At 29.8% G+C, this 24,004-nt stretch overlaps 1 protein-coding gene across 1 annotated transcript; it reads right to left on the bottom strand.

The window, feature by feature from the left end:
* Window positions 1–1,568: 1,568 nt before the first annotated feature.
* Window positions 1,569–23,675, bottom strand: LOC105226915 (uncharacterized). The gene is made up of 3 exons (XM_049453503.1): window positions 22,984–23,675; window positions 8,082–8,294; window positions 1,569–5,823 (listed from the first exon to the last, which is right to left on the bottom strand). Exons 1-3 carry the CDS (start codon window positions 23,069–23,071, stop codon window positions 5,504–5,506), a joined length of 621 nt encoding a protein of 206 aa, XP_049309460.1. The 5' UTR covers window positions 23,072–23,675; the 3' UTR covers window positions 1,569–5,503.
* Window positions 23,676–24,004: the final 329 nt, after the last annotated feature.

The raw sequence follows: 24,004 nt of genomic DNA, 5'->3' as shown, positions 1-24,004 counted from the left end.
CTGTCAAATTTATACACGCGTCTTTTGAAGGTTAGGGCTAACTAAAAATTATATGGATTTAATTCTAGTAGAGCCATATAATTGTTAGACCGGGGACTTTTCAATTGACCTGTTAGAGCGTCAGTTTATTAGAGCTTTCACTGTATTTGAAAATATTCTCCGAAATTTGGAAATTCATCTGACAAATACTCATAATTTCGATGCTGTGAACTCATTTGTACGAATTTTCTAATTTAGTATAAATGGCTCTCAAAAGATGAGGAAAATGTCTTCGAAAGGGATGTACCGAAAAACATTGATAATAATTTCGATCTTTTAAGCCACACTGAAACCCAGTAAAATGTTTTTTGTTAAAAAAAATTTTCCCTACAATAAAAAGTTTTTCTAAAATGATTTGTTTGTTAAAAAACATTTTCTAAGGACAATTTCCCTTACATAAAAAAAATTTCCCCTAGAATAAAAAATTTCACTAAACGTTTTGTTTGTTAAAAAATTTTCTAATAATAAATTCCCTTTGCATTAAAAAATTTCCCTTACATAAAAAAATTTCCCCTAGAATAAAAAATTTCACTAAACGTTTTGTTTGTTAAAAAAATTTCTAATAATAAATTCCCTTTGCATTAACAAATTTCCCTAAATTAAAACTTTCTCACCGAAACGCAGAAAAATGTTTTTTGCTACAAAAAAAATGAATGCTATAAAAAATTTCCCTTACATCAAAAGCTGTTTCTAAATTAAAAATTTCCCTGAAACACAGTAAAATGTATTTTTGTGCAAAAAATATTCAAATTAAAAAATATTCTCTTACTACAATTTGAATCGTTTTTACTGCTGGTTTAGTTTGAAAAAAATTGCATTTATGGGTACACTAAGTGTAGAGGTACAGTTTAAAAACGATTTTTGGGTACATACTTAAGACTACGCAGAAACATTTTTGAAGAAAAAATTAAATATTTCTCCTATTACAAGATTCTCCACTGCTGTTCTGGCCTTCTTCGTGGGCAATTTTTTCATTTAAGGAGATATCTTAACAAAATTTGGCATAGCTTATTGCCCAAGGCAACACTGCAATCTCCGAAGAAATTGCTCAGATTCAATTTCTATAGAATAAAGCTGTCATACAAACTGGACGATCAAGTTCTTGTACTCCTTTCGAATTATTTGTATTTGTGAAGGATATTATAGTTTCTTCCGAAGTTAACGCTTTGTTTTTGATATTTATTATATATAAAATTATTTTTAGCACAAAAATATCTAAATTATTTGTTAATAAATTTTATACTTACCGCCATTTCACTTAAATAAATCCATGTGCCATTTTTGCCACTTCGAAAAATAAGTACATACGGTTTTATTTTTCCGCAATTTTCTTTAACTTTTTTTGAATCTTGCCATACATTTTAAAACTGCAATGCGTGCAAATGCCTGCTAGCCACCTTCAATGCTACTTTCTTTGCTTTCTTTGGGTTTGCTTTAACTTTTAAGTACACACATTTTAACATTTTTCGTTTGTTACTCTGCTTCATTTGGTTTATAATTTAGTTTTGATTTTGAAAAGGCATTTTTAGTGCTGCTGCTTGCTGCTGTTGCGCTGCTGGTACAGAAGCTGCCACCGTTTTCATTACATTACATTTTTCAACTGTTTTATTTTGCTGTTTTTGCTTTTGCTTTTGTTTTGACTATTTTAATTATAAGTTTCATAATAATAATAATATCTTTCAGCTATTAACAAGCATAGCTACAACTACAATACAATACAATATTTCAATACAATCCACCTACATACGTCACCACTTTCAATATCCTAAATAAAAATTTGTACTCACGACAGCGTAAACAAGCAGTTATAATAGAGTTTAATGCGCACTTATATAAGTTTTCACCGTTATTTATATATGCGTGTGTGTATTCATTTTTAGAATTTATTTTCATAGTTTCTGAAAATACTTTTTTAAATAAATTTTTTCATCAAAAAAAGTTTTTTTTTAAATAATTTTTAATATTTTTTTAAAATTTCAATTGCTAGAAATATTGTTTTTTTTTAATAAAAAAAGTTTTTAGTAACAAAAATTAAAAAAAAAAAATTTTGATTGAAATTTTTTTCTGAAAAATACTTGATTTTCATTTTTAAAGCCTTCACTAAATTAAGAATTATTAATTTTATTGCAAATTATTTTTCACTTAAATTTATTTTCTTTAAAATAATTGATATTTTTCTTAAAAGCGTTCGTTTAAACAAAGTAAATTTTTTTGATAATAATTTTTTTTGTAAAATTTTTGATTTTCTTTTTTAAAAGTGTTTTTAAATTTTTTTGCTAATAATTTTTCACTGAACATTTTTTTCCTGTAGAATACTTGATTTTCTTTTTCGCTAAACAAAAATTTAACCATTTTTGCTAATAATTTTTTACCGAAAATTTTTTTCCTGTAAAATACTTTTTTTTTTTCAAAAATACTTGATTTTCTTCTTAACAGCATTCGCAAAAATTTTCGTCAAACTACTCGCTATATTCATACTACTTTCTGCTTCTCGCTACCTCTGTGTAAAATAATGGCACTTTTCGGTTTCACTGCCTCCTCTTCTACTTACGTACATATGTACATACATATATCAATACGTATGTATCTTAAATTTGCTTCAACTAATGCTTGCCTCTCAGCAATTCTTTAGCTTCGCTTTACATTTTCATTTGGATTTTCTTAAGTATTTCTATTATAACTGCTGTTTAGGTTTCCAAGTTCCTTTCGACAATACAAAGTCCTTACAACGAGTACATAGTATGCTATATATATTTGTATGTAAATAAATATGTGTGTGTGTATATATATCCAAACATATACGTATGCAATTATAAAATACTAAATCAACAGCTAAGGTTTAGAACAAAAACTACTTTACGTACTTATGGCTGACTCGTGTATTCCATACATATATTTCCGTCAATATTTTAGCTTTGAAGAATTAAACATTTTCTTTTGAAGTAAATATATGCAAAGTTTGCATAAAAATGTTTTTGCTATATAATTAAATATGTATAAGTGCGTGAGTTCAGAGTAAGAAAAGACGATTTGTAGCGGATAATATCAAAAAAAAAGTATTCATCCATTAGATGAACATAAATGGTGGATAAAAAAAATTCATCTCCCAACAGAGAAAATTTACAGTTGAAGCAAAGAAATTAATATTTTCGCAACATAAATAATATACATCGAAAGGACGTATACACAAAATTTTGGCAGAAAATCAATTTTTCGTTTCGAAATTTACAATTACAACCATCGTAAGACACGTAGTGTTTGAAAATATTATTTGTAGCCAAGATTGTTTTAAAAACTAGTATTCATTCAATAGACGAACGCAACTAAAAGCCAAAAATGTATTTATTTTATGTGGCAATTTGGAGTTGAAGTCAATTTAAGAGAGCGTTGCCTGTATTTGAAAATATTCTCCGAAATTTGAAAATTCATCCGGCAAATACACGTAATTTGTAAAAATTTTCGAATTTAGTATAAGTGGCTCCCAAAAGATTGTGAAAATTTCTTTGGAACGGATGTACCGAACTACTTTGAAAATAATTTAGATTTTTTAAGCCTCACTGAAAGCCAGTAAATGCTTTTTTGTTGAAAAAAAAAAAATTTTCAGTACAATAAAAAAACTACCTAAAATGTGCTGTTTGTTAAAAAATGCCTGATAAAAAATTTCCCCTACATTAAAAAATTCCCATAAATTAAAAATTTTTCAGTGAAGCTCAGAAAAATGTTTTTGTTGCAAAAAACGAATGTTCAAAAAATTCCCCTTACATTACAAAATTTCCCAAATTAAAAATTTGTCACTGAAACTCAGAAAAATATTTTTGCTGCAAAAAAACGAATGTTCAAAAAATTCCCCTTACATTCAAAAATTTCCCTAAATTAAAAATTCTTCACTGAAACAAAAAAAAATGTTTTTACAGCAAATAACGAATATTCCAAAAATTTCCCTTACATTAAAAAATTTCCCTAAATTAAAAATTTGTCACTGAAACTCAGTAAAATGTTTTTTGCTATAAAAAAAGCAATGTTCTGAAAAATTCCCCCTGCGATGAAAAATATCCCTAAATTAAAAATTTGTCACTGAAACTCAGTAAAATGTTTTTGCTGCAAAAAAAGAATGTTCTAAAAAAAATTGCTCCACATTAAAAGATTTCCCCGACAATAAAAAATTTCCCTAAATTGAAAATTCTTCAATATTTTTTGTTTTGTGAAAACCCCCATTTTGTAACTTTTTCCTTTGGTAAACGTCAATCGCTTTGCCACATTTTTACCAAAAAATAATTTTTTCAATTTGTTTGTTGGAATCATGCCAACCAGGCAGCACCAGCCAACTCCAGCGGAGACTTTTTTTACAACTTTCGACGCGTTGTCATTTTACTTGCAAACTTGCTAGTTGAAAATGATTTTTAAATCATAAAATCATATAAAATTAACTTTATAATAATTTTGCTGTTTTAAAGGTTTTTATTTGAAAAAATAAAATACTAGTTACACTAGTAAAATAATTTATCAAACTTATTTCTGTGTTTTATAAGTAGAAATATCTATATAATGTAGATACATACATATATGTATATTTATAATAAATACATGCTATTTTTTTAACTGTTGCAAATCGTCTTTAATTACTTTTTACAATTCGAGAATACGCACTTAGAATAAGAAATGAGTTTTCATCGATTCGACGTACACTATAGTATTTGCTTAGATATAAATCTCTATCTGGCAACACGCAACTTTATCGCAAAGCTTTATATTTTTTCTATTATACATACTCAGAAAGATTTGACATACCAGCGCTATTTGAGTTGTTTACAGTAACTTAAAATATTCAACTCGGTTTAAAATTTTCTTTAATTTTTGTTTGCTAAAATTATCTACGCTGGTTTGCATGTAACGGGTTTTTTTTTACTAAAAATAAATTTTTTCTTCATAATCATTACAAAAATAAGCATTCTAGGAAAAATTCGAGTTCATCCTTTCGACGAAAAGTAAAAACACGTATACGTCGTTTCGATGAAAATCCATTTATGTGCAATTTAAACTTGAAATATGCTAAATATCATTGCTTCACAACAAATTTATAGTTTTTCCAGCGCTTTAAAGCTCTTGCAAGCCAATTCACTGCACATACATACCTACATACACATATTCGTTTAAAGTACTATTGTTTTCATCGCTATTATACTGTGTACTATACTATCAAATGCACTACATTATATAATTGCCTGCCTATTTGGTATTCGGTACCATAAACGGGTACTATATATATTTATGTACTAACTGCCTGTGGGTTTAAGTCTTCTGCTATAAAGTATGCAAGTTGTGGTATTTAGTGGATGCAGACAAAAAATTCAAAAAAATAATAATAATAAAAACAAAAACAATTATTCTCAGCTATGGTACAATTACAATAATATCTTTTTTTTTGTTTGCATTTCTCACAAGAAGCTGCTTACGAACTGTGTGCCTAAAAGAATGTATCTAAACGTAAAATGCCAAAGCTCAATTCTCGCGCCAGCAACGTGGAGAGCAGTAGTAGAGCGCTTGCGCTCACCATTATCTGTTTATTATCGGCCACAGGCTCCTCGCCGATTACCAAATGTATGTCCATTTTGGCTTTCTGCGGCATAACGGTGCACGAGTAGTCGCCTGCGGTCTTCTCCGACACGTGATCCACAACCAAATTCATGTCCTTGTCCAGATGATAGAGTGTTGCGTCGGCGACGATTTCCAGCCCAGTGGTGATGGTGTTGTTGTTCTTAAACCAGACAATTAGGTGTTGCGATTCTATTGGCAGAGTGCAGAGCGGAGGGCATGAAGAACGGCGGAGTGTGTGTAGTGACGCGGTGAGGGTGGAGAGTAGAGAGAAGAGAAATCACAATAAAAATCAGCGCATCAAAGGAAATAAGGGCAAGTACATGTATACACATATGTATTTGTGTATATATGTATGTATTATATATATGTATGTATGTGTGTTTAGTCGTAATATTTGTATAGGAATACTAATTAATGCTAAAATATTTTAATGCAAATTGGTTTGAATGTCGATGAAAAGCTGGGTTGGTTGGGAAATACACACACATACATGGAGTATGTATGTGTGAAAGTGGGTAAGTAGGTGCAGCAGGGGTTGGTGTTGAAAGGAAATTATATTACGCATAGATCAATCCGAGGAAAAGGTGTGTGCCAGAAAAGTAGGTGTGAATTGCCATAAGCGAATGGAGGACGTGCATAAGCAAGTACATGTGTGTGTGTGTATGTAGGTATGTATGTGAGTTGATTTCGAAATTAATTTACATATTTTGTTTTCATGCAAAATAGAGAAATATATGTATGTATGAATGGAGATGAATGTATTATGTGTCAGCGAGTGCACATGTGCCTAACTATATATGTGTATGTATGTATGTATATACATATGTAAATATGCTTATGTAAGTATGAATGCACGGTTATGTATATATGTATGTATGTATGCATGTTTGATTAGTAAGGAAAGCTACGATTTTTTATATCAATGAATCATGCGCGACCAAGCAAAATGAACTGAGCGCAGGCAAACCCAAATTTACATGCCGCATATGTACGAAGCACGTTTGATAAGACAGTGACATTTTTTTTTTATGTTTAAATTTCTATACCCTAAACAGGCTATATAAAGTTTGAAGTGCCTATAAAATATGTATATACAATATATATATTCGATTTAGCCATGTTCGTCCGTCTCTCTATATATACCCGAACTAGCTCCTCAGTTTTTGAGATATTGATCTGAAATTTTGCGCATGAGTTTTTCTCTCCAAGCAGCTGCTTATTTGTCGGCTTCGCTGATATCGGACCACTATAGCATATAGCTGCCATACAAACTGAGCGATCGGAAACAAGTACTTGTATGGAGAACTTTTTCATTTGACAAGATATCATCATGAAATTGGGTATAGCTTATTATCTGAGATAATACTAGAATCTCCGAAGAAATTGTTCAGATCGGATTGCTATAGTGTATAGCTGCCATACAAACTGAACGATCGAAATTAAATTTTGTAAGGAACCTTTTGTATTTGAAGTGGGTAGTATTTTTTTTACTCGAACAACTATTCGTAAAAGATCTCGAATAACCGCTTATTGACAGTTTTTCTCCTATTTTACAGTTAAAATATGTATATCAGGGTTTTTTGGGTGGAATGCGGTCTCGTATGTTGTGTTAGAAGTTCCGCTATGTTAGCAACGTTCTCGTTTCGGCCATAATCGTCTCAGGTAGTTTCAGTCTGTTTCGAAATAGCAAATCAGCTTATAAAATAATAAAGAACTTTCTGAAAACTTTCCATGTGATCAAATTTTACTCGGACTGATATAATTAAACTACGCGTAAACCATATTGATAAAAAAGTGCAATTTTATTTGTCAATCCGGTTCAAATTTGATCAGAAATCTTAACATGTGATCAAATATGACTCGGACTGGTACATTTAAACTACGCGTAAACCATATTGATAAAAAAGTGCAATTTTATTTGTCAATCCGGTTCAAATTTGATCAGAAATCTTAACATGTGATCAAATATGACTCGGACTGGTACATTTAAACTACGCGTAAACTAAGTCGATAAAGAAATTAAAAAAGTGCAAAAGTGTTTTTATTAATCCGGCTCAATTTTGATCAGTTGGAAGGATTCGAGAGATTTCGTTATTATTTTATGTCCTGTTATTCTCTTTCATGGGACTGGAAACCATTCGGCTTCGCTGTTTTTGCACAAAACGCTTAGAATTTCAGACACAGTGCAATTGTAGTACTCATAACGGACGTCCTTGACTTCGGCGCAGAAAAGTATGCTTCGTAAACACCAGAAACTAATATTTTTCGATTTCAAAATTATATCAACGTTGAATATATAAAAAATATTGTGTGTAAACTGTTATTAGCTAGTAGTCTGTGTCCTCACTGACTTATCAACCCGCCCGCGTTTGTGTTTGCGTGCCAATTTCTTATTGTTATGCCGTCTTTACTTCCTTGTTTTTTTGTTCGATTCATTAATTACTTACCATCATAATCCTTCACTGGACAATTTAAAGTCACTGTGGCGTTCTTTTTGGCATAAACAGTTTTCTTTGCTTCCTCAAAATACGGAGTTATTGTTGGTTGTGGCGGTTTGGATGGCGCCTTTATATTCTCAGGGCTTGACTCGTCGTAAAAGTAATCTGGATCTGTGCTGTCTGTAGATTTTTCACCTGATTTCTGCGCGACATCTGCCAGTACTGTAGAGGAAAAGAGTAGAAGTGGGGGCAGGTTAGTAAAAGTTTGGAAGCACTAAAAAGTTGTTGTTATAAATGGGTAAAATAATATATTTTTTCGAAAAAGCGCTGAAAGTGGAAATACAAAAATACTTTCAGTCACCACTGAAAGTGATAACTCTAGTTTCGGGTAGCAAAGCCGCTATGAAAAATATTTTTTTTTTTCAAATATTTATTTACTTATGAATGAGCAAAATTTTTACTTAAATATATTAAATATATATACAACCCATTATTAGGTAATTAAATTTCTACTTAAAAGCTTATCTAGAGCCTTATGACATGATTCACCTTCAAAAATGTACATTTTCGAAGAAAATCGAGTCATTATTAATAGCGAAAGCAAAATTAATTCGAATCTTTATATATATAAATCTTCTGACCGTGTGTTTGCCTTGGAATTGCTCCTAAACGGATGGACCGATTTTGATGAAATTTTGTGTGTACGTTCAAGGAGATTCGGGAATGGTTTATATTTACAATTTGGTCCACTGGAAAATGTTTTTTAAATTATTTTTTCATTTTTAATCAATTTTTAAATTTGGAATGTTTGACCGATGGATGGCGCTACCATCGCAGTATCCAATATTCAAACCTTAAATTGGCGTAAACGTGTATTAACACGTTGGCTGCCACGTCGCACGTTTCCATGCGACACCTAAATGTTACACTGAGGCCACGTCGCACATTTCGTGCGACACTTAAATGTCGCGACACTTAAATGTTAGGTCACGTCACACATTTTCGTACATTTTAATATGGAAGTTTACATGGAATTTGGATTCTCTGGCCTGCGGTGAACATTTTGGTGTATTTCCCATGGCCGCTGTGTATTTTTAACAAGAAATAATAATAATAATAAGAAACAAAAATAAGTTGTTGGCCTCAGGTGACCAAAATTGTTAAATCACATTGTTACTGAACGATCAAAATTCTAAAAAGGCTTTGGCAGCCAACGTGTTAAACAAGACGATGCCAAGTAAAAGGCGACATCTGTGGATCAAGTTTTTATCACATCGCTTAATATCTATATATATAAAAGAAAGTGATGTTAGTTACTACGCTTATAACTAGAGAACGCCTGGACCGATTTCGGTGATTACCACCAATTCGGATAGGTCTCCGCCCAAACAAGGAGAATACTTTAGAAAATTATGGAATTTTTTTTTTAGGATAATTCCAAAAAGTATCTTTTTTCCATAAACATTTTTTTTTCAATTTTTGTTTGTTTTGTTTTTCAATATTTTGATTTGTAAATTATTTGAATAGTTCAATTTAGGTCGCTTGCTTTTTTATTCCGGCTATTCAAAAGAAAAATTATTCAGTGAAAACTTTACGTGCGTTTCACACAAAGAGGTCAATTGCAGATTGAAATTTGTTACGAAGCCACGAAGAGGTCGCCCTAATATCGGCCCATCAAAGTATGGCAGCCAAAGGCAAGGCAAGGCAAGAAGTACTCCCAGGATGCGGTGACATACGTGCGGAATTATGGATCGCGGTCAATAAGCAAGCGATCGTCACGATGTCACAGCACGACTTTTCAAACAACAGTTACGATGTTTCATGGAGTTTATCTTGGAGTAGGGTAGGTATATGTGGTACTGTTAGATGCTAAATGTACTCTGTTGAGTGGCAAAAGAGAGGTTTGTCGCACGTACATATTCTTCTTTGGATGGTGGATAGTTGTCACACCAGATCAAATTGATGAACTCATTTCTGCGGAAATTAATGATGCAGAGAAAAATTCAGTATTATATGAAGTGATGAAAACCAATATGGTTCATGGACCTTGCGGACACCACAATCACACTTCGGTTTGTATGCCTGACGATAAATGCGTGAAACATTATCCATGTGCTTTTCTGAAACACAAACTGGAAATGATGGATATCCACTCTATCGGCGTAAATATCGAAGTTAACAACACATCAAAGTTGACAAGACATGGGTCGTACCATATTCGCCACTATTGTCTAATTCACATTCAAAAGTCATGTGAATGTTGCGTATTGTAGTTTGGTGTAATCGATAAAATGCGTTTGTAAATACATCACCATAGGAAGCAACATGGCGGTTATTGGTTTTAAACGACACGGTCGATACGTGAACTGAAATAAAGTGCTTTGTAGGATATTTCTTTTGAAATTCATGAACGTTTTCCGACTGTTGTGCGTCTCGAAGTTAATTTGGGGAATGACCAAAGAGTCTATTTCAACCCAGAGAATACAGTACAGTCAACAGAAACACCACCAGCAACAAAATTAACATTTTCTCAACTTCCGTCAGTGATCCGTTTGCGAGAACATTGCTCTATTCGAAATACGTTGATATTACACATGGGATGCATCATCGAAGAAATTATTACGCAGAAAGCAGGCTCATCCAGTAGATAGACATCCAGGTGTGTTCTCAACTAATGCATTAGAATGAACTTACACAATCCACCCGAAAAACACATGCCACTGAAGTTCACACACATTTCGCGATGATCAGCCTTCAAATCCGCGTTATGGGATACGACCAAAAATTACATTGCCGAAGACATTTTACATTGCATACGCTAAGAATTGGAAATGGGTCAATACTGATTGATACTTCCCATGGTCTGATATCAATCCCATATGCCGTTTATCAATTCACGAAAGATGGACTCATCACGAATGTTTATACGAACATTGGCCAAACTGTCGTAAGTACGATTCCTTGAGTGTACGAGCAATCTTAGCTGCCACAAATACCTATGTTGTTGACTTAAACTGGAAAATTCAAAGTCAAATTCCAGGAGACTTGCAATCATACAAATCGATCGATCGTCTGACAATGAAGACGACACCGTGAATTACCAGTGGAATTTGTAAATTCTTTGGAGAGGCCTGGTATGCCACCGCATCATCGCAATCTGATTGTGATGCACCTATCAAATATAAGGGACAGAATGCTTGATTCTACGGATTTATTTTGAGTTCTAACGATTTGCCATTTCGGTTCAAAAGTATTCCGTTTCCAGTGAAAATTGAATTTAAAATGACGATCAACAGAATAGTCGCATAGTGGGTGGCATACATTTGGAAATGCTATGTTTTTCACACGTCCAGATATACGTGGCGTGCTCAAGAGTTGGAAAACCATCTTCTCTATACATTTACGCACCGGAACAGAAACCAAAAAATTTTGTTTATCAAGCTGCGTTACATTGAAGAAAAATGTAGACAAATAGCAAATAAATGATTGTCAATAAAATATGAATTTTTGTCTTTTCATTTCAAAACACATAATTTCGTGCAGGACAACGGCTGCGGGGTCAGCTAGTTATATTATATGAATTGAATATGAAGGTTTTTTTTTTACAAAAAAAAACGGAAAAAACAAAATTTTGGAAAAAATTAAAAAACTCTTGGAAAAAAATTAAAAAAAAAATTAGAAAGGAGAAAAAAGTTCAAAACAAATTAAAAAAAATACTTAAATTTTTTCCAAAAATCATAAAAATAATTAAAAAAAAAAATCGAAAACTTATTGGATACCTTAATAAAGAAGGATTAAAAAAATATTTACCAAAATTAAAAAAAATAGAAAATAAACTCTTATTTTAAAATAAGAAAATACGCCAACTTATTTTTCCAAAAATCATGAAAATAATTTAATAAAAATCGAAAATAAGCATAAAAACCTCTGTAATAAAAATTACAATTTTATTCCAAAAAAAATATTAGAAAATCGAAATTGAAATAAGAAAAGTGCTCAATCGCTCATTTTTATAAAAATTTTAGTAAAGGAATATTTTTGAAAACGCACTATGTATTTAAAGAACATACATATGTACATATATTCTTAATTGGATACCCATACTAAAAAAATATGTTTAACAGAATTTTGTGAAAATTCTAAAAAATATAAAATACAATTTAAATTTTTTTTTTAATTTTTTTTGAAATTTTTTTTAAATTTTTTTTTTTAATTTTTTTAAGAGCTTTGCAAGTTTGAAAATCGATAATAAAAGATGAAAATCAGTGAATTGCTGATATTTATGAATATTTTTATAATGAACATTTTTATTTACTATTGTAAATATATGTATGTATATATTTTTTTAATTTTAAAAAACTCCAAAAATTTCGAAAAATATTAAATAATTTTATAAAAATCAAAAATAAAAGAAAATCTCTCAATTAAATTTTTTTTGTGTTTGAAAAAATATGTTTAAAAAATTTAAAAAATATTAAATAAATTTATAAATATTCCAAATAAAATAAAATCTCTTAATTAAAATATATTTTTTTAGTTTTGAATTTTTTTTTTAAAGAATTTATTCTTAAAAAATTAAAAAAAAAATCTCCCATTTAATTTTTTTCTGTTTTTGAGAAATTATTTTTGAAGAATTTAATCTAAAAAAATTTAAAAAAAAATATTAAATAATTTTATAAAAATCGAAAATAAAAGAAAATCGCTCAATTAAATTTTTATTAAAAAAAAATAGTAATTCAACAAAATGTATTGTTTATTGGATACCCTTGTATATAAAATATAAAGAAAAATATAAAATATAAAAAAATATATACAAATTGAAAAACAATAATATAAAAAAATGTACAAAAAAATTAAATTAAAAAAATCTAAATATAAATAAAAAAATTGAATAATAAAAATCCAAATTGCACACGCTTCACACATTCACTTTGCCCATATTTTACCAACAATTTTACTTTTATTTTTTACGAATTTTTATGCGCACATTAACGGTTTTTCCAACTTTACAATTTCCACGGTCACATTTACTCAAGCCAAATTTGCTTTCTCCGCCGGATATTACGAAAAAAAAATATAAAATAATAAACGCATATAATTTCATATGCTCATTGAGTGCGCTGAATGATCGAAAGGCTACGAATAAATAGCAATAAAAATGTGCGAGATAATACACAAATGGAAGGTCAATTAAAATTTCCAGCCAATAATGGGACAATGAGTAATTTAATGAAGAATTTAAGTACGTGAGAGCATGTGTACCTACATGTAACTCTAGCCTTATATGGCTATGTACAACTATATAAGTACATGCAACGAAGTACATATGTATTCGCCAATAAGGGTTAATATGTATGGAGATTGTTGAAAAAAAAAACGCAGCAACAAAAAAGCTGAAAAGTCATGGACAAAACAACAGTTAATTCTAACAACAGTAGCAGTAACAACGGCAGTTTTTTGTTGTACAAAAATTTCTGAATTCCTCAATTAAAGAATAAAAATAATAATAACAACAAAAACAATAACAATAAAACGTTCAAATGTCACGTTGAGCATGCGTAAATACATTTAGCCACCGTCCATATAGAGGCCATGTAAATAAGCACAACACACTTGTATGCCACACATGTATGCCTGTGTGTGTGTGAGTGTACGCATTTCATGTAAGTATGCAAGTATGGCAGTATGGAAGTGTTTAAGTACCCTTGTGCACATGTGTATAACACTTTTAGATCGTGGAGAAATTAAAGAAAAAAGAAGCGCTCGCACACACACACACTTAGCGGCAGACTCATGCACAGCAAATAATTATAATGAAGCAATTAAACATCGGCATAGCTTAGTGGTGGATTATAGCGTATTCGATGACTTCGAGTGGCGGTAGCGAACCCGCTCATTGGCATGCGGCATGCTACTGTGGCCGCCACAAACTTGGGTGTGCACTTACAATTGCGTATACTCGTATGTATGTTTGTATGAATGTACAGTGGCGGACAAAAGTCTACATACACCCCCTGTTTTCTTCGATGTGAGAGTACAAGAAGTTTTTAGAAAAATGTATTTATACAGTTTTATTCTAATATTTATTATAATAGCAATTAACTAAAAAAAATCCATTATTTAACATAAAACAACAAATTTATGGAAGAAAAACTCAAAAATTGCTTTGACAAAAGTCTACATACAGTTCAAATCTCATACTTTGTACATTGTTATATTAACAGTAAGGTAACGTTAGCCTTTTTCTTTTATTTCAATATGTTTATTGTTTGATATTTATTGAATTTAGTTGTGGTTTAAACACTTCAATAGCTATAATGCCTCCGTGAAATGAAATATCAATTGATGTAAGAAATTTGGTGATAAAAGAAAGAAAAGAAAAAAAATCATATGGTGAAATTTCTAAAATTTTAAACTTGAGTCGAGCAACAGTACAGACAATTCTAAAAAACTTTAAAAATAATGGTTCCAACGAAAATAAACCGCGCAGTGGACCCCCAAAAAAACAATCTCGTAGAGACGTCAGCCTGATTCCCAACGAAGTAGACCAAAATCCAAAAGTAAATGCTCCAAATATAGCCGAACGCGTAGTAAGTACATCACAAATGAGTATCCAACCAAAAACAATAAAAAAAACTCTAAACGATAACGGATTCCACAGTAGAACACCACGGAAGAAACCTTTTATTTCTGAAAAAATCGGAAAATTCGTTTAAAGTTCGCCAAAAAACACAAAGAAAAGGAAATGGATTTTTGGAAAAAAGTTTCATTTACAGATGATTCTAAATTCACTCTTTTTGGTAGTGATGAAAGTGCTAAAATTTGATGGAAAACTAACGCCACGCTTGAACCGAAGGACGTAGTATCAATTGTGAAGCTCGGTGGCGGCAGCGTAATGGTTTGGGCAGTTGTTGCGGCCTCTGAAGTTAGAAATTCGGACTTTATTGAAGGTGAAATGGACGGTTATAAGTATAAGTCTCTGTTGGAACATAATTTGAAGCCTTTGGTGGATAATTTAGGGCTCGGTTCCGGTTGGATATTTCAACAAGATAACGATCCGATGCATGCGGCGCAAATTGTCAAGGATTGGTTGCTTTATTATACTCCAAGTCAATTAAATACACCACCTCAAAGTCCAAATATGAATATTATTGAACATGTCTGGAAGGATTTTGGAGCGTAGAATTAGAAAGAACCAAATTTCTAGCTCTGCTCTACTCTAAGAGCGCATATTGGGACCTTGGAACAGCATTACATTTACAGCGTTGACAAATTTAGCAGAATCAATGCCACGGCGTCTTCAAGCAGTTATAGATACCAATGGGGACCCAACTAAATACTAAAACGTCTTAATAACTAGCATTTTTTACAGTTTTTCGCACTGAACTAAGATATTTTTGTACTGTATGTAGACTTTTGTCAACACAATATTTGAGTTTTTATTCCATAAATTTGTAGTTTTATATTAATTAATGGATTTTTTAAATTTGTTGTTATTAGAAAGAAGATTAGAATAAAACTGTATCAACACATTTTTCTAAAAAGTTTTTGTCCTCTCACATCGAAGAAAACAGGGGGTGTATGTAGACTTTTGTCCGCCACTGTATGTGAGCTTAAAAAACAGATGTGCGATATGCGAGAATTTATGTTGGGAACGCTTGTGTGCCGATTGTTAATTTAATGTTGGGTGGCTTGCGGCTGCTACCTATTGCCATTGATAGTTTGAAACTAAGAATTTTATGAAATGTGGTTGAAAAAAAAATAAAATTAAAAAATTTTAAATATAAAAATAAAAAAATTATTAAAAAGTAAAAAAATTTATAAAAATAAAAAAAAAATAAAAATAAAATATAAAATAAAAAGTACAAAAAAAATTAAAAAATAAAAATATTTACATACATACATATACAAACAAAAAAAAAATTAAAAATAATTTGAATAATAAAAAATTAAAAAATATAATAAAAAAAATTAGAAAATAAAATTTTAAAAATTTAAAAATTAAACAAAAAATGTAAAAATATGAAAATAAAAAATTAATTAAAATATCTAAGCAAAAAAATTTTTAAAAATATTAAATTAAAAATGTAAAAATAAAATAAAAAAAAATAAAATTAAATTAAAAAATATGATATTTAAAAATAGAAAAATTATTAAAATATAAAAAAAATTATAAAATTGAAAAAAATATATATAAAATAAATATATAAAAAAATATATATATAAAATTAAAATAAAAATAAGTTTAAGAATATAAATAAATAAAAAATAAATAAATAAAAATGTAAAAAAATATAATAAATCAAAAATACAAAAAATAAAAATAATTTTAAGAATACAAATAAAAAAATTAAAAATAATTTGAATGATAAAAAATTAAAAAATATAATAAAAAAATCAGAAAATAAAATTAAAAAAATTTAAAAATTAAACAAAAAATATATTAAAAAATATGAAAATGAAAAATTAGTTAAAAAATTTTAACAAAAAATTTTAAAAAATATAAAATTAAAAATGTAAAAATTAAAATAATTTGAAAAATATATATTTATGAAAAAACTTGAATAATATTAAATAAACAAAAAATAATAATTTGAAGAATATAAAAAAAATAATTAAAAAAAAAAAAAATTTTTTAAATAAAATTAAAAAAAAATAATAAAAATATGAAATTATAAAATAAAATAAAAAAGTTAAAATATGGAATAAAAAAAGTAAAATAAAATAAAAAATTATTTGGAAAATATATATTAAAAGAAAAATAATATAACTTGAAGAATATAAATTAAAATAATAATTTATATAATAAATAAATAAACATAAATTGAAGCATATATGTAAATAAAAAAACAAAGCAATGCATTTCTTATAGCAAAAAAAAATTATAAGTAGATCCTACCATTTTTTATGACAGCTACATACATACATATGTACATATGTATAGTATATGTTACAGGGGGTCGGTCTGAACAATTTGTTCGGGTATTGTAGCACTGTTTTAGGCAAAAATCTGTGCCAAATTTCGAGAAGACATTTAGACAAATAAAAAAGTTTTCAATACGAGGACTTGATTTTGATAGGTCAGTTTTTATGACAGCTATATGCTACAGTGAACCGATCTGAACAATTTGCTTAGAGGTTATAGAGCTGCCGTAGGCAACAATCTGTGCCAAAATTTGAGAAGATATCTTGTCAAATAAAAAAGTTTTCCTTGCAAGAACTTGATTTTGATTGCCTAATTTGTATGACAGCTATATGCTACAGTGAACCGATCTGAACAATTTGCTTAGAGGTTATAGAGCTGCCTTAGAAAATAATCTCTGCCAAATTTCATGAGGATATCTTGACAAATGAAAAACGTTTTCATACCAAGTCTTAATTTTGATTAGTCAGTTTGTATGGCAGCTATAGGCTATAACAGACCGAACGCGGTGATTCCGACAAATGAGCAGGTTTTTAGTGAGAAAAGATTTTGTGCAAAATTTCAGAGCGATATCTAAAAAACTGAGAGACTAGTTCGTGCATATGCAGACAGATAGAGAGACAAACATGGTTTAATTGACTCAGCTTGTCAGGCTGATCATTTATATACATTACATACATCATTTATATACATTATATATATGTATACACATACTATATATTCTTTATATGGTCTTCTACGTTCCCTTCCATCTGTTACGTGCAACGTGGTCAACTTAATATACACTGTTGTGGGTATAAGATACACAAAGCTGAAACTAAAATCCTTTCGATGCCGAACCTAACCTAACAAGCAAACGTTTCATTAAGTGTGCTTCTAAGGACGCGTGTAAAAATTCTTACATGCACATATACCATATATACAACCATACATAAGAGCACGCATACACATGTACATATGTACATACATAACAGCACACATCCATTCATGGCCAGCAATTTTCCGCGTAAATGAGTCATTATTTCGGCATTCAGTCTTGTGCTGCCTTGCATATTAACAACAAATGTTAAGTAAAAAGTGCCAAATATAAGAATGTGACACTTCAGCAAATATTCGCGTTAAATTATGACGAATGTCAAAGGCAGATAAACAACAGATGGAGATATTTAATTCCCCTATTTACACTTCAGTTCTCAGAACTTTAATCTCGCTTGCACAAATATTGCAATGTTGCGAATTTGGAGCGTAGCTGCGGTGTGAGCCGCAGGATTTATGAGAAAAATGCGTAATTTACAAACATACATACATGCAAATAAATACTTGCTTGTGTGTGTGTGTCAGCATGCACTCATAGATGGTTAAAAAAATGCTGGGAAAATATATATAAAAAATAATTTGCATATGTGTGAGTGTGCCAACACAGTTATTTACTTTGCTTTTTGCAACAGTAAAACCACTTATATATATGTATGTATATTATATATACACACACACATATTTACATTATGGCCGCAGCAACAGCAGCAGCAGCAGCTTCTGAAAAGCTCGCATGCTGCGAAACAATTTTGTACTTTGTGATAAGAATTTAATACACTAGTGTAATAGCGCGCATACTCAAACTAACTAACACACACATACATGCATAGTACAATATTACATATGAACACACACATATTTGGAGCTGGGATCTAAGCGCTTAGCTTTGTTGTTACATGCAAACTTGCATATTTATATTTATATAAATTCCTAATCGATGAAAAGACATAAAATAATATCTATGTACATATATACTTGTATATGATGTATACACATGTTTTCACAAAACATAAAAAGCGACAAAAATGGCATGTACCAAGTAATGAAAATGGAAATGGAAATAGCAACAGAAATAGACACAGAAATAGAAATACAGTAATCGCAATGGCAAAAACAGTCAAACCGAGGGGCGGAAATCAACATAAGCACACACACACGCGAGCATATCATTGGAAACAGATAATCATACTTTTACATGCACACACACTTGTACTAACTGTAAATTTTTTATGAATATCAAATTTTTTAAAACAAAAAAACGTTAAGCGATATTAAAGCTAATACCCTACACAGGTGCAATTTTATAGCATTAATGGGTTTAAATACCTTTATCAGGATTATGGGCGCGCTATTTGTATGGCAGCCATATGCTATAGTGGTCCGATTTAAACAACATGTTCAGTGTTCTGTAGCGTTGCCTTGGATAACAGTTTATACCAAATTTGGTGAATATATCCCTTCAAATGAAAAAGTTTTTTATATAAGAGCTGTCCGATTTAAACAACATGTTCAGTGTTCTGTAGCGTTGCCTTGGATAACAGTTTATACCAAATTTGGTGAATATATCCCTTCAAATGAAAAAGTTTTTTATATAAGGACTGGATTTTGAACGTTAAGTTTGTATGGTAGCTATATGCTATAGTGGGCCGATTTAAAAAATTTCTACGGAGATTGTAGCGTTGCCTTGGACAATAACACATGACAAATTTCGTGTTGATATCTTGTGAAATAAGAAAGTTGTCAATATAAAGGTTAGGTTTAAATAATCACTTTGTATGACAGCTATATGCTATAGTGGGCCGATTCAAACAATCTTTTCAGATATTGAAGTGTTGCCTTGGACAATAACACATGACAAGTTTCGTGTTGATATCTTGTCAAATAAAAGAGTTTTCCATACAAAGACTTGATATTAAACGATCAGTTTGTATGACAGCTATACGCTATAATGTCATGATCTGAACGATTTGCACGCAGATTATAGTGCTGCTATAGAAAATAACCTGGACCAAGATTTGTGATGATATCTTGGCAAAGAAAAAAGTTTTTCATACAAAGACATAATTTTGATCAGTCATTTTATAGAGGTCCGATAACGGCACCTTCGATAAAAAAGCTGTTTTTTTGGGGAAAAAAGGTATACATACTATATATGCTGTTCAGGGTATAATTATACTATATTTGTGTTTTATACTTGTGAATGCCAGCGCACAAAGCGGGAGTCAGCGTGCACATGTTCCATATGCGTGCATAAATTAAGCGGAACACATGTATACACATACATATGTTACATAGCTGTATTGGGAGTATCTAAAACGTGCTGCAACATGAATTTAAATTTTTATTTTTTATCTGTATAAATCTACAAAGACATTTAGTTATTAGTTTTTCGACATATGTACTTGTATATAGAACTATAGAGAGAGAGAGAGAGAGAGAGTGACACACAGAATTGTGAGTTTCGAAATATAAATTATTCAAATAATTTTGTCAATTGACCTGATTTTCTTATCGTATATCGTTTTTAGCACTTCAACTAAACTAAACGTGCTTTTGACCTTGCTAAGTTATTTGCAATAACAAATTTATAATAAAAATAAATAAAACGTTGCATACAATCAGGCGCTAAACAATATTGTTTTAGTCAAATAACTTAGTTTTTATGAAAATTGGGAAAAAAATTCATTTAATAATATAAAAAATGTATTCACGAAAAACAATAAAGAAAAAAATCGTATTTTGTTAATTATTAATTATACACTGAACAGAATATAATAATCTTGCTACGAAGTATAGTATGTCCCACGCAAAAGAAAAAGTGGGAGATCTTAACAAATAGATTTGTATATACAAATAAAGTAAAATTTAAATGATCAGAGTGTCAAGCTGAGTCAATTTGTCTATGACTGTCTGTCTGCTTGTCTGTATATATGCTGACTAGGCCCTCGGTTGTTCATACATATATTGATTTTAAATTTTGCACACGATCTTTCCTTTTCAATAAGCTGCTTATTTGTCGGAACCGTCGATGTCGGATCACTATGGCATATAGCTGTCATACAAACTGAACGATCAAAATCAGGTTAAAAATATTTTATACCCTTTATGCTATAAGAAAAACACCTGTGAAGGGTGTTTTAGCTTCGGACGAGGTTTACTATTTTTTTTTTGGTGTTTTTTGTTGTAGTACATATTGCAGAAAACTGGACGTATTTTCAACTTCCAAAAACCTCCCGCATAACGTGAGTATCTATTGGCAAGACTATTATTTAATAATATTATTTTTATTTATATCTTAATTTTGAGCTAAAACTTCATTTATTTATATTACATATAATTATTTGTTTGTATTATTTAATTTTTACACTTCTTATTAATTATTTTAAATTATTTATTTTATTTTAATTTAATATTTTTTTCATGAAGTTTTAATTTTCAAGGAAAATAAAATTATTTTATTTTAATTTTAGTTATAATTTTAAACACATATACTGTATATTCATTTATATAAATTTTTTTAAATTTAATTTGCTTTAAATATTACTAATATTTTTTAATTAGTTTTTTTTCTAATTATATAACTAATTTTTTTATTTCTTTTTTTCTTTAAAATATATATTTTTTTCAAGAAAATTTAATTTTTATGGCAAACCCAGGTTTTGTTTAATTTTTTATTGTTTATAAAATTTTTTTTATATATTTTTTTTATATATTCTTCTATATATGTATGTATGTATGTATTATTATAGTTGAATTTAAAGAAAAATATATTTAATGTTTTTTAAAGAAAATGTTATAAAAAAATACTTTCTCTTAATAAATGTTATATTATATATTATATATTTTTTAATTTTTTAAATTTTATAATTTTTTTTTACTTTTACGAAAATGCTATAACAAATAAAAAAGAGCAATACGAATAGTGAAATTAAAAAAATGTATTTTAGTAAGCAAAAATAATTTTTTAAAACATTTAAAAAAATTTATAAATTAAATTTTATACTTTTTTATTTGTTCCATTTCGTAAAATGTATAGATAATCGATTTTTTTATTTATTATATAGTTTCTAATTTAAATAAAATTTTAAAAACAAAAAAAAATGAGAATAGATGTTCAATTTTTTCTATTTACTTCAAGATTTCATATATATTAAAAAAATAGTTCGAATTTTTAGTAAAAAAAATATATAAATATACGAATATTTTTTGTATCAAAAAAAAAAAATTAATTAAAATATCGAAACGAATTTTATCTATTTTTTCAAAACACTTAATAATAATTAAACAAATAAATAATTTTAATTTCTAACAAAAATATAAAAAATATACGATTTTCCTTTTGTAAAAAGCAATTAAATAAAATTAAAAAAAAATAATAATAATCGAATCTTCTAAACAGTTAAAAAAAATAATAGTTTCTTAATTTTCCTAAACAGTCTGAGAAAAGTAAGCAAAAATCTGGAGCTTTAATGTACATATATAATATTTTTAGGGAATTATAAATTATGTATAATATACTTTTGTTGCTACTAAACCTGCCTTCAACTTTTTGCATTCCAAAAAATTTTAATACCCAAAAGCTAACACATGATTTGTATGTAAATAAATAACTACAAAAAAATATTTAATAATTTTAATAGCAATTTTTTGCACAAATTGCAGCCTAAGTGCCAATAAAACAATATTTCTTTCAAAAACCGGCAATATGCTGTTTGCTCTCATACAAAAAATACTAAAAATTAAATTATATGTATGTACTAAGAGTTTTTTTGCAGCATTTTTTTTAAATTCTGCGCTGAAATTTAATATGTGTACACATAAATCACATGCCCGCCATATACACGCACATGTATGTATATATATTAATGTATGTATGTATGTGTATATTTTTCCAAAAAATACTGTATATACGCCGTGTGTCCTTAGCATAGCTTTCGCTGCTCTGCCATTAGTTGGGTGACGACAGCCTTTCAGCCGCAACTATTCACTACGAAAACTATTTGTTTCCAAAAACATGCCACACAACCGCACACACACGACATGTATGTTTGTGGAAACATTTCAAAAATAAGAAAAGCATCAAATATTTCTTTTCAGATGTTTCCCCCCCCACCCGCTGCGACTAATTGCGAAATTTAATATTTTTTTTTGTCGGTACAAATGCTCACATACCCGAATTATTGAGGCACCCAAAAATAACCCATCCCAGCAGCAGAGCGGCGACGCTCGCGGAGACTGCATTGTTGCGCACTGATGTCATGGCTGGCTGGCTGACTTGCTGACTAGCAGGCTGGCTTTCCCGAAGTGAAAGAGAAATTTTCGATAATTTGTCCCAATGACAATTTGAGGAATCTGCTGATTATGGCAGATAACTATACACTAGCGGCGCGTTTGTCTCTTTGTGTGTGTGTGTGTGTGTGATTAAACACAAGCAGCTGCCGAAAAAATTGAATTCAACGTTTTTGCAACGACCGATACACGTTTACAACAAACAAAATCAATCGTTGTTCTATAACTGCACTTTACAAATACAAGCAAATATTTTCTCAAACAATTTTCTCGGAAAAAATATAAATTTTTTTTTCAAAAATTTTTCAAAACTTTTTTTTTTATTATTTACGAAATTTCTTTTTCAAATTTCTTTAAAAAAAACACTGTATTTAATTGCAATTCAGTTAACAGGACTACTTTGTCCGTTATGCTTTGGCGTTGCTATTTTATTTGTGCAATGAACACCAGCGAAGGCGGAATGTTTTGATAGTTTTTTCGCACAGCCACACAGCGTACTGAATCACTACATTCGAAATATCGGACTCAGGCGAGCGAATCGTTTTGTCGTTGCCGTTGCTGCCGTTGTCGTTTGTCGTTATTGCTCGTTCGGCATGTTTATTTGTTTGTTTGTACACAGCCACATACGGATGTGCCGCATGTATGTATGCCCGCTTGTGTGTGTGTAAGTATGTCAGGCGTAGAAATATGAAAGAATGACGTGAGACTCCTCTGCGCGAAGAATACCCAATATTTATTTCAGCACCGAAGCATAAGTACGAGCAGATAGTTGGATGTATCTAACCAAACTCGCCTGCATTCGCGCGAACAACAACAAAAATATACATAAGCATGTATGTGTGTGTGTGAGTGTGTGCGCTCGCGACCTAATGAATGAGTGTATTTGTGAGTGTGGGTGTGTGTT

The sequence above is a fragment of the Bactrocera dorsalis genome, chromosome 3 (assembly GCF_023373825.1).
Source record: "Bactrocera dorsalis isolate Fly_Bdor chromosome 3, ASM2337382v1, whole genome shotgun sequence".
Lineage (NCBI taxonomy): Eukaryota > Metazoa > Arthropoda > Insecta > Diptera > Tephritidae > Bactrocera > Bactrocera dorsalis.
Note: the sequence above shows the minus strand (reverse complement) of the source record. Positions and strands in the feature narration are given on the sequence as shown.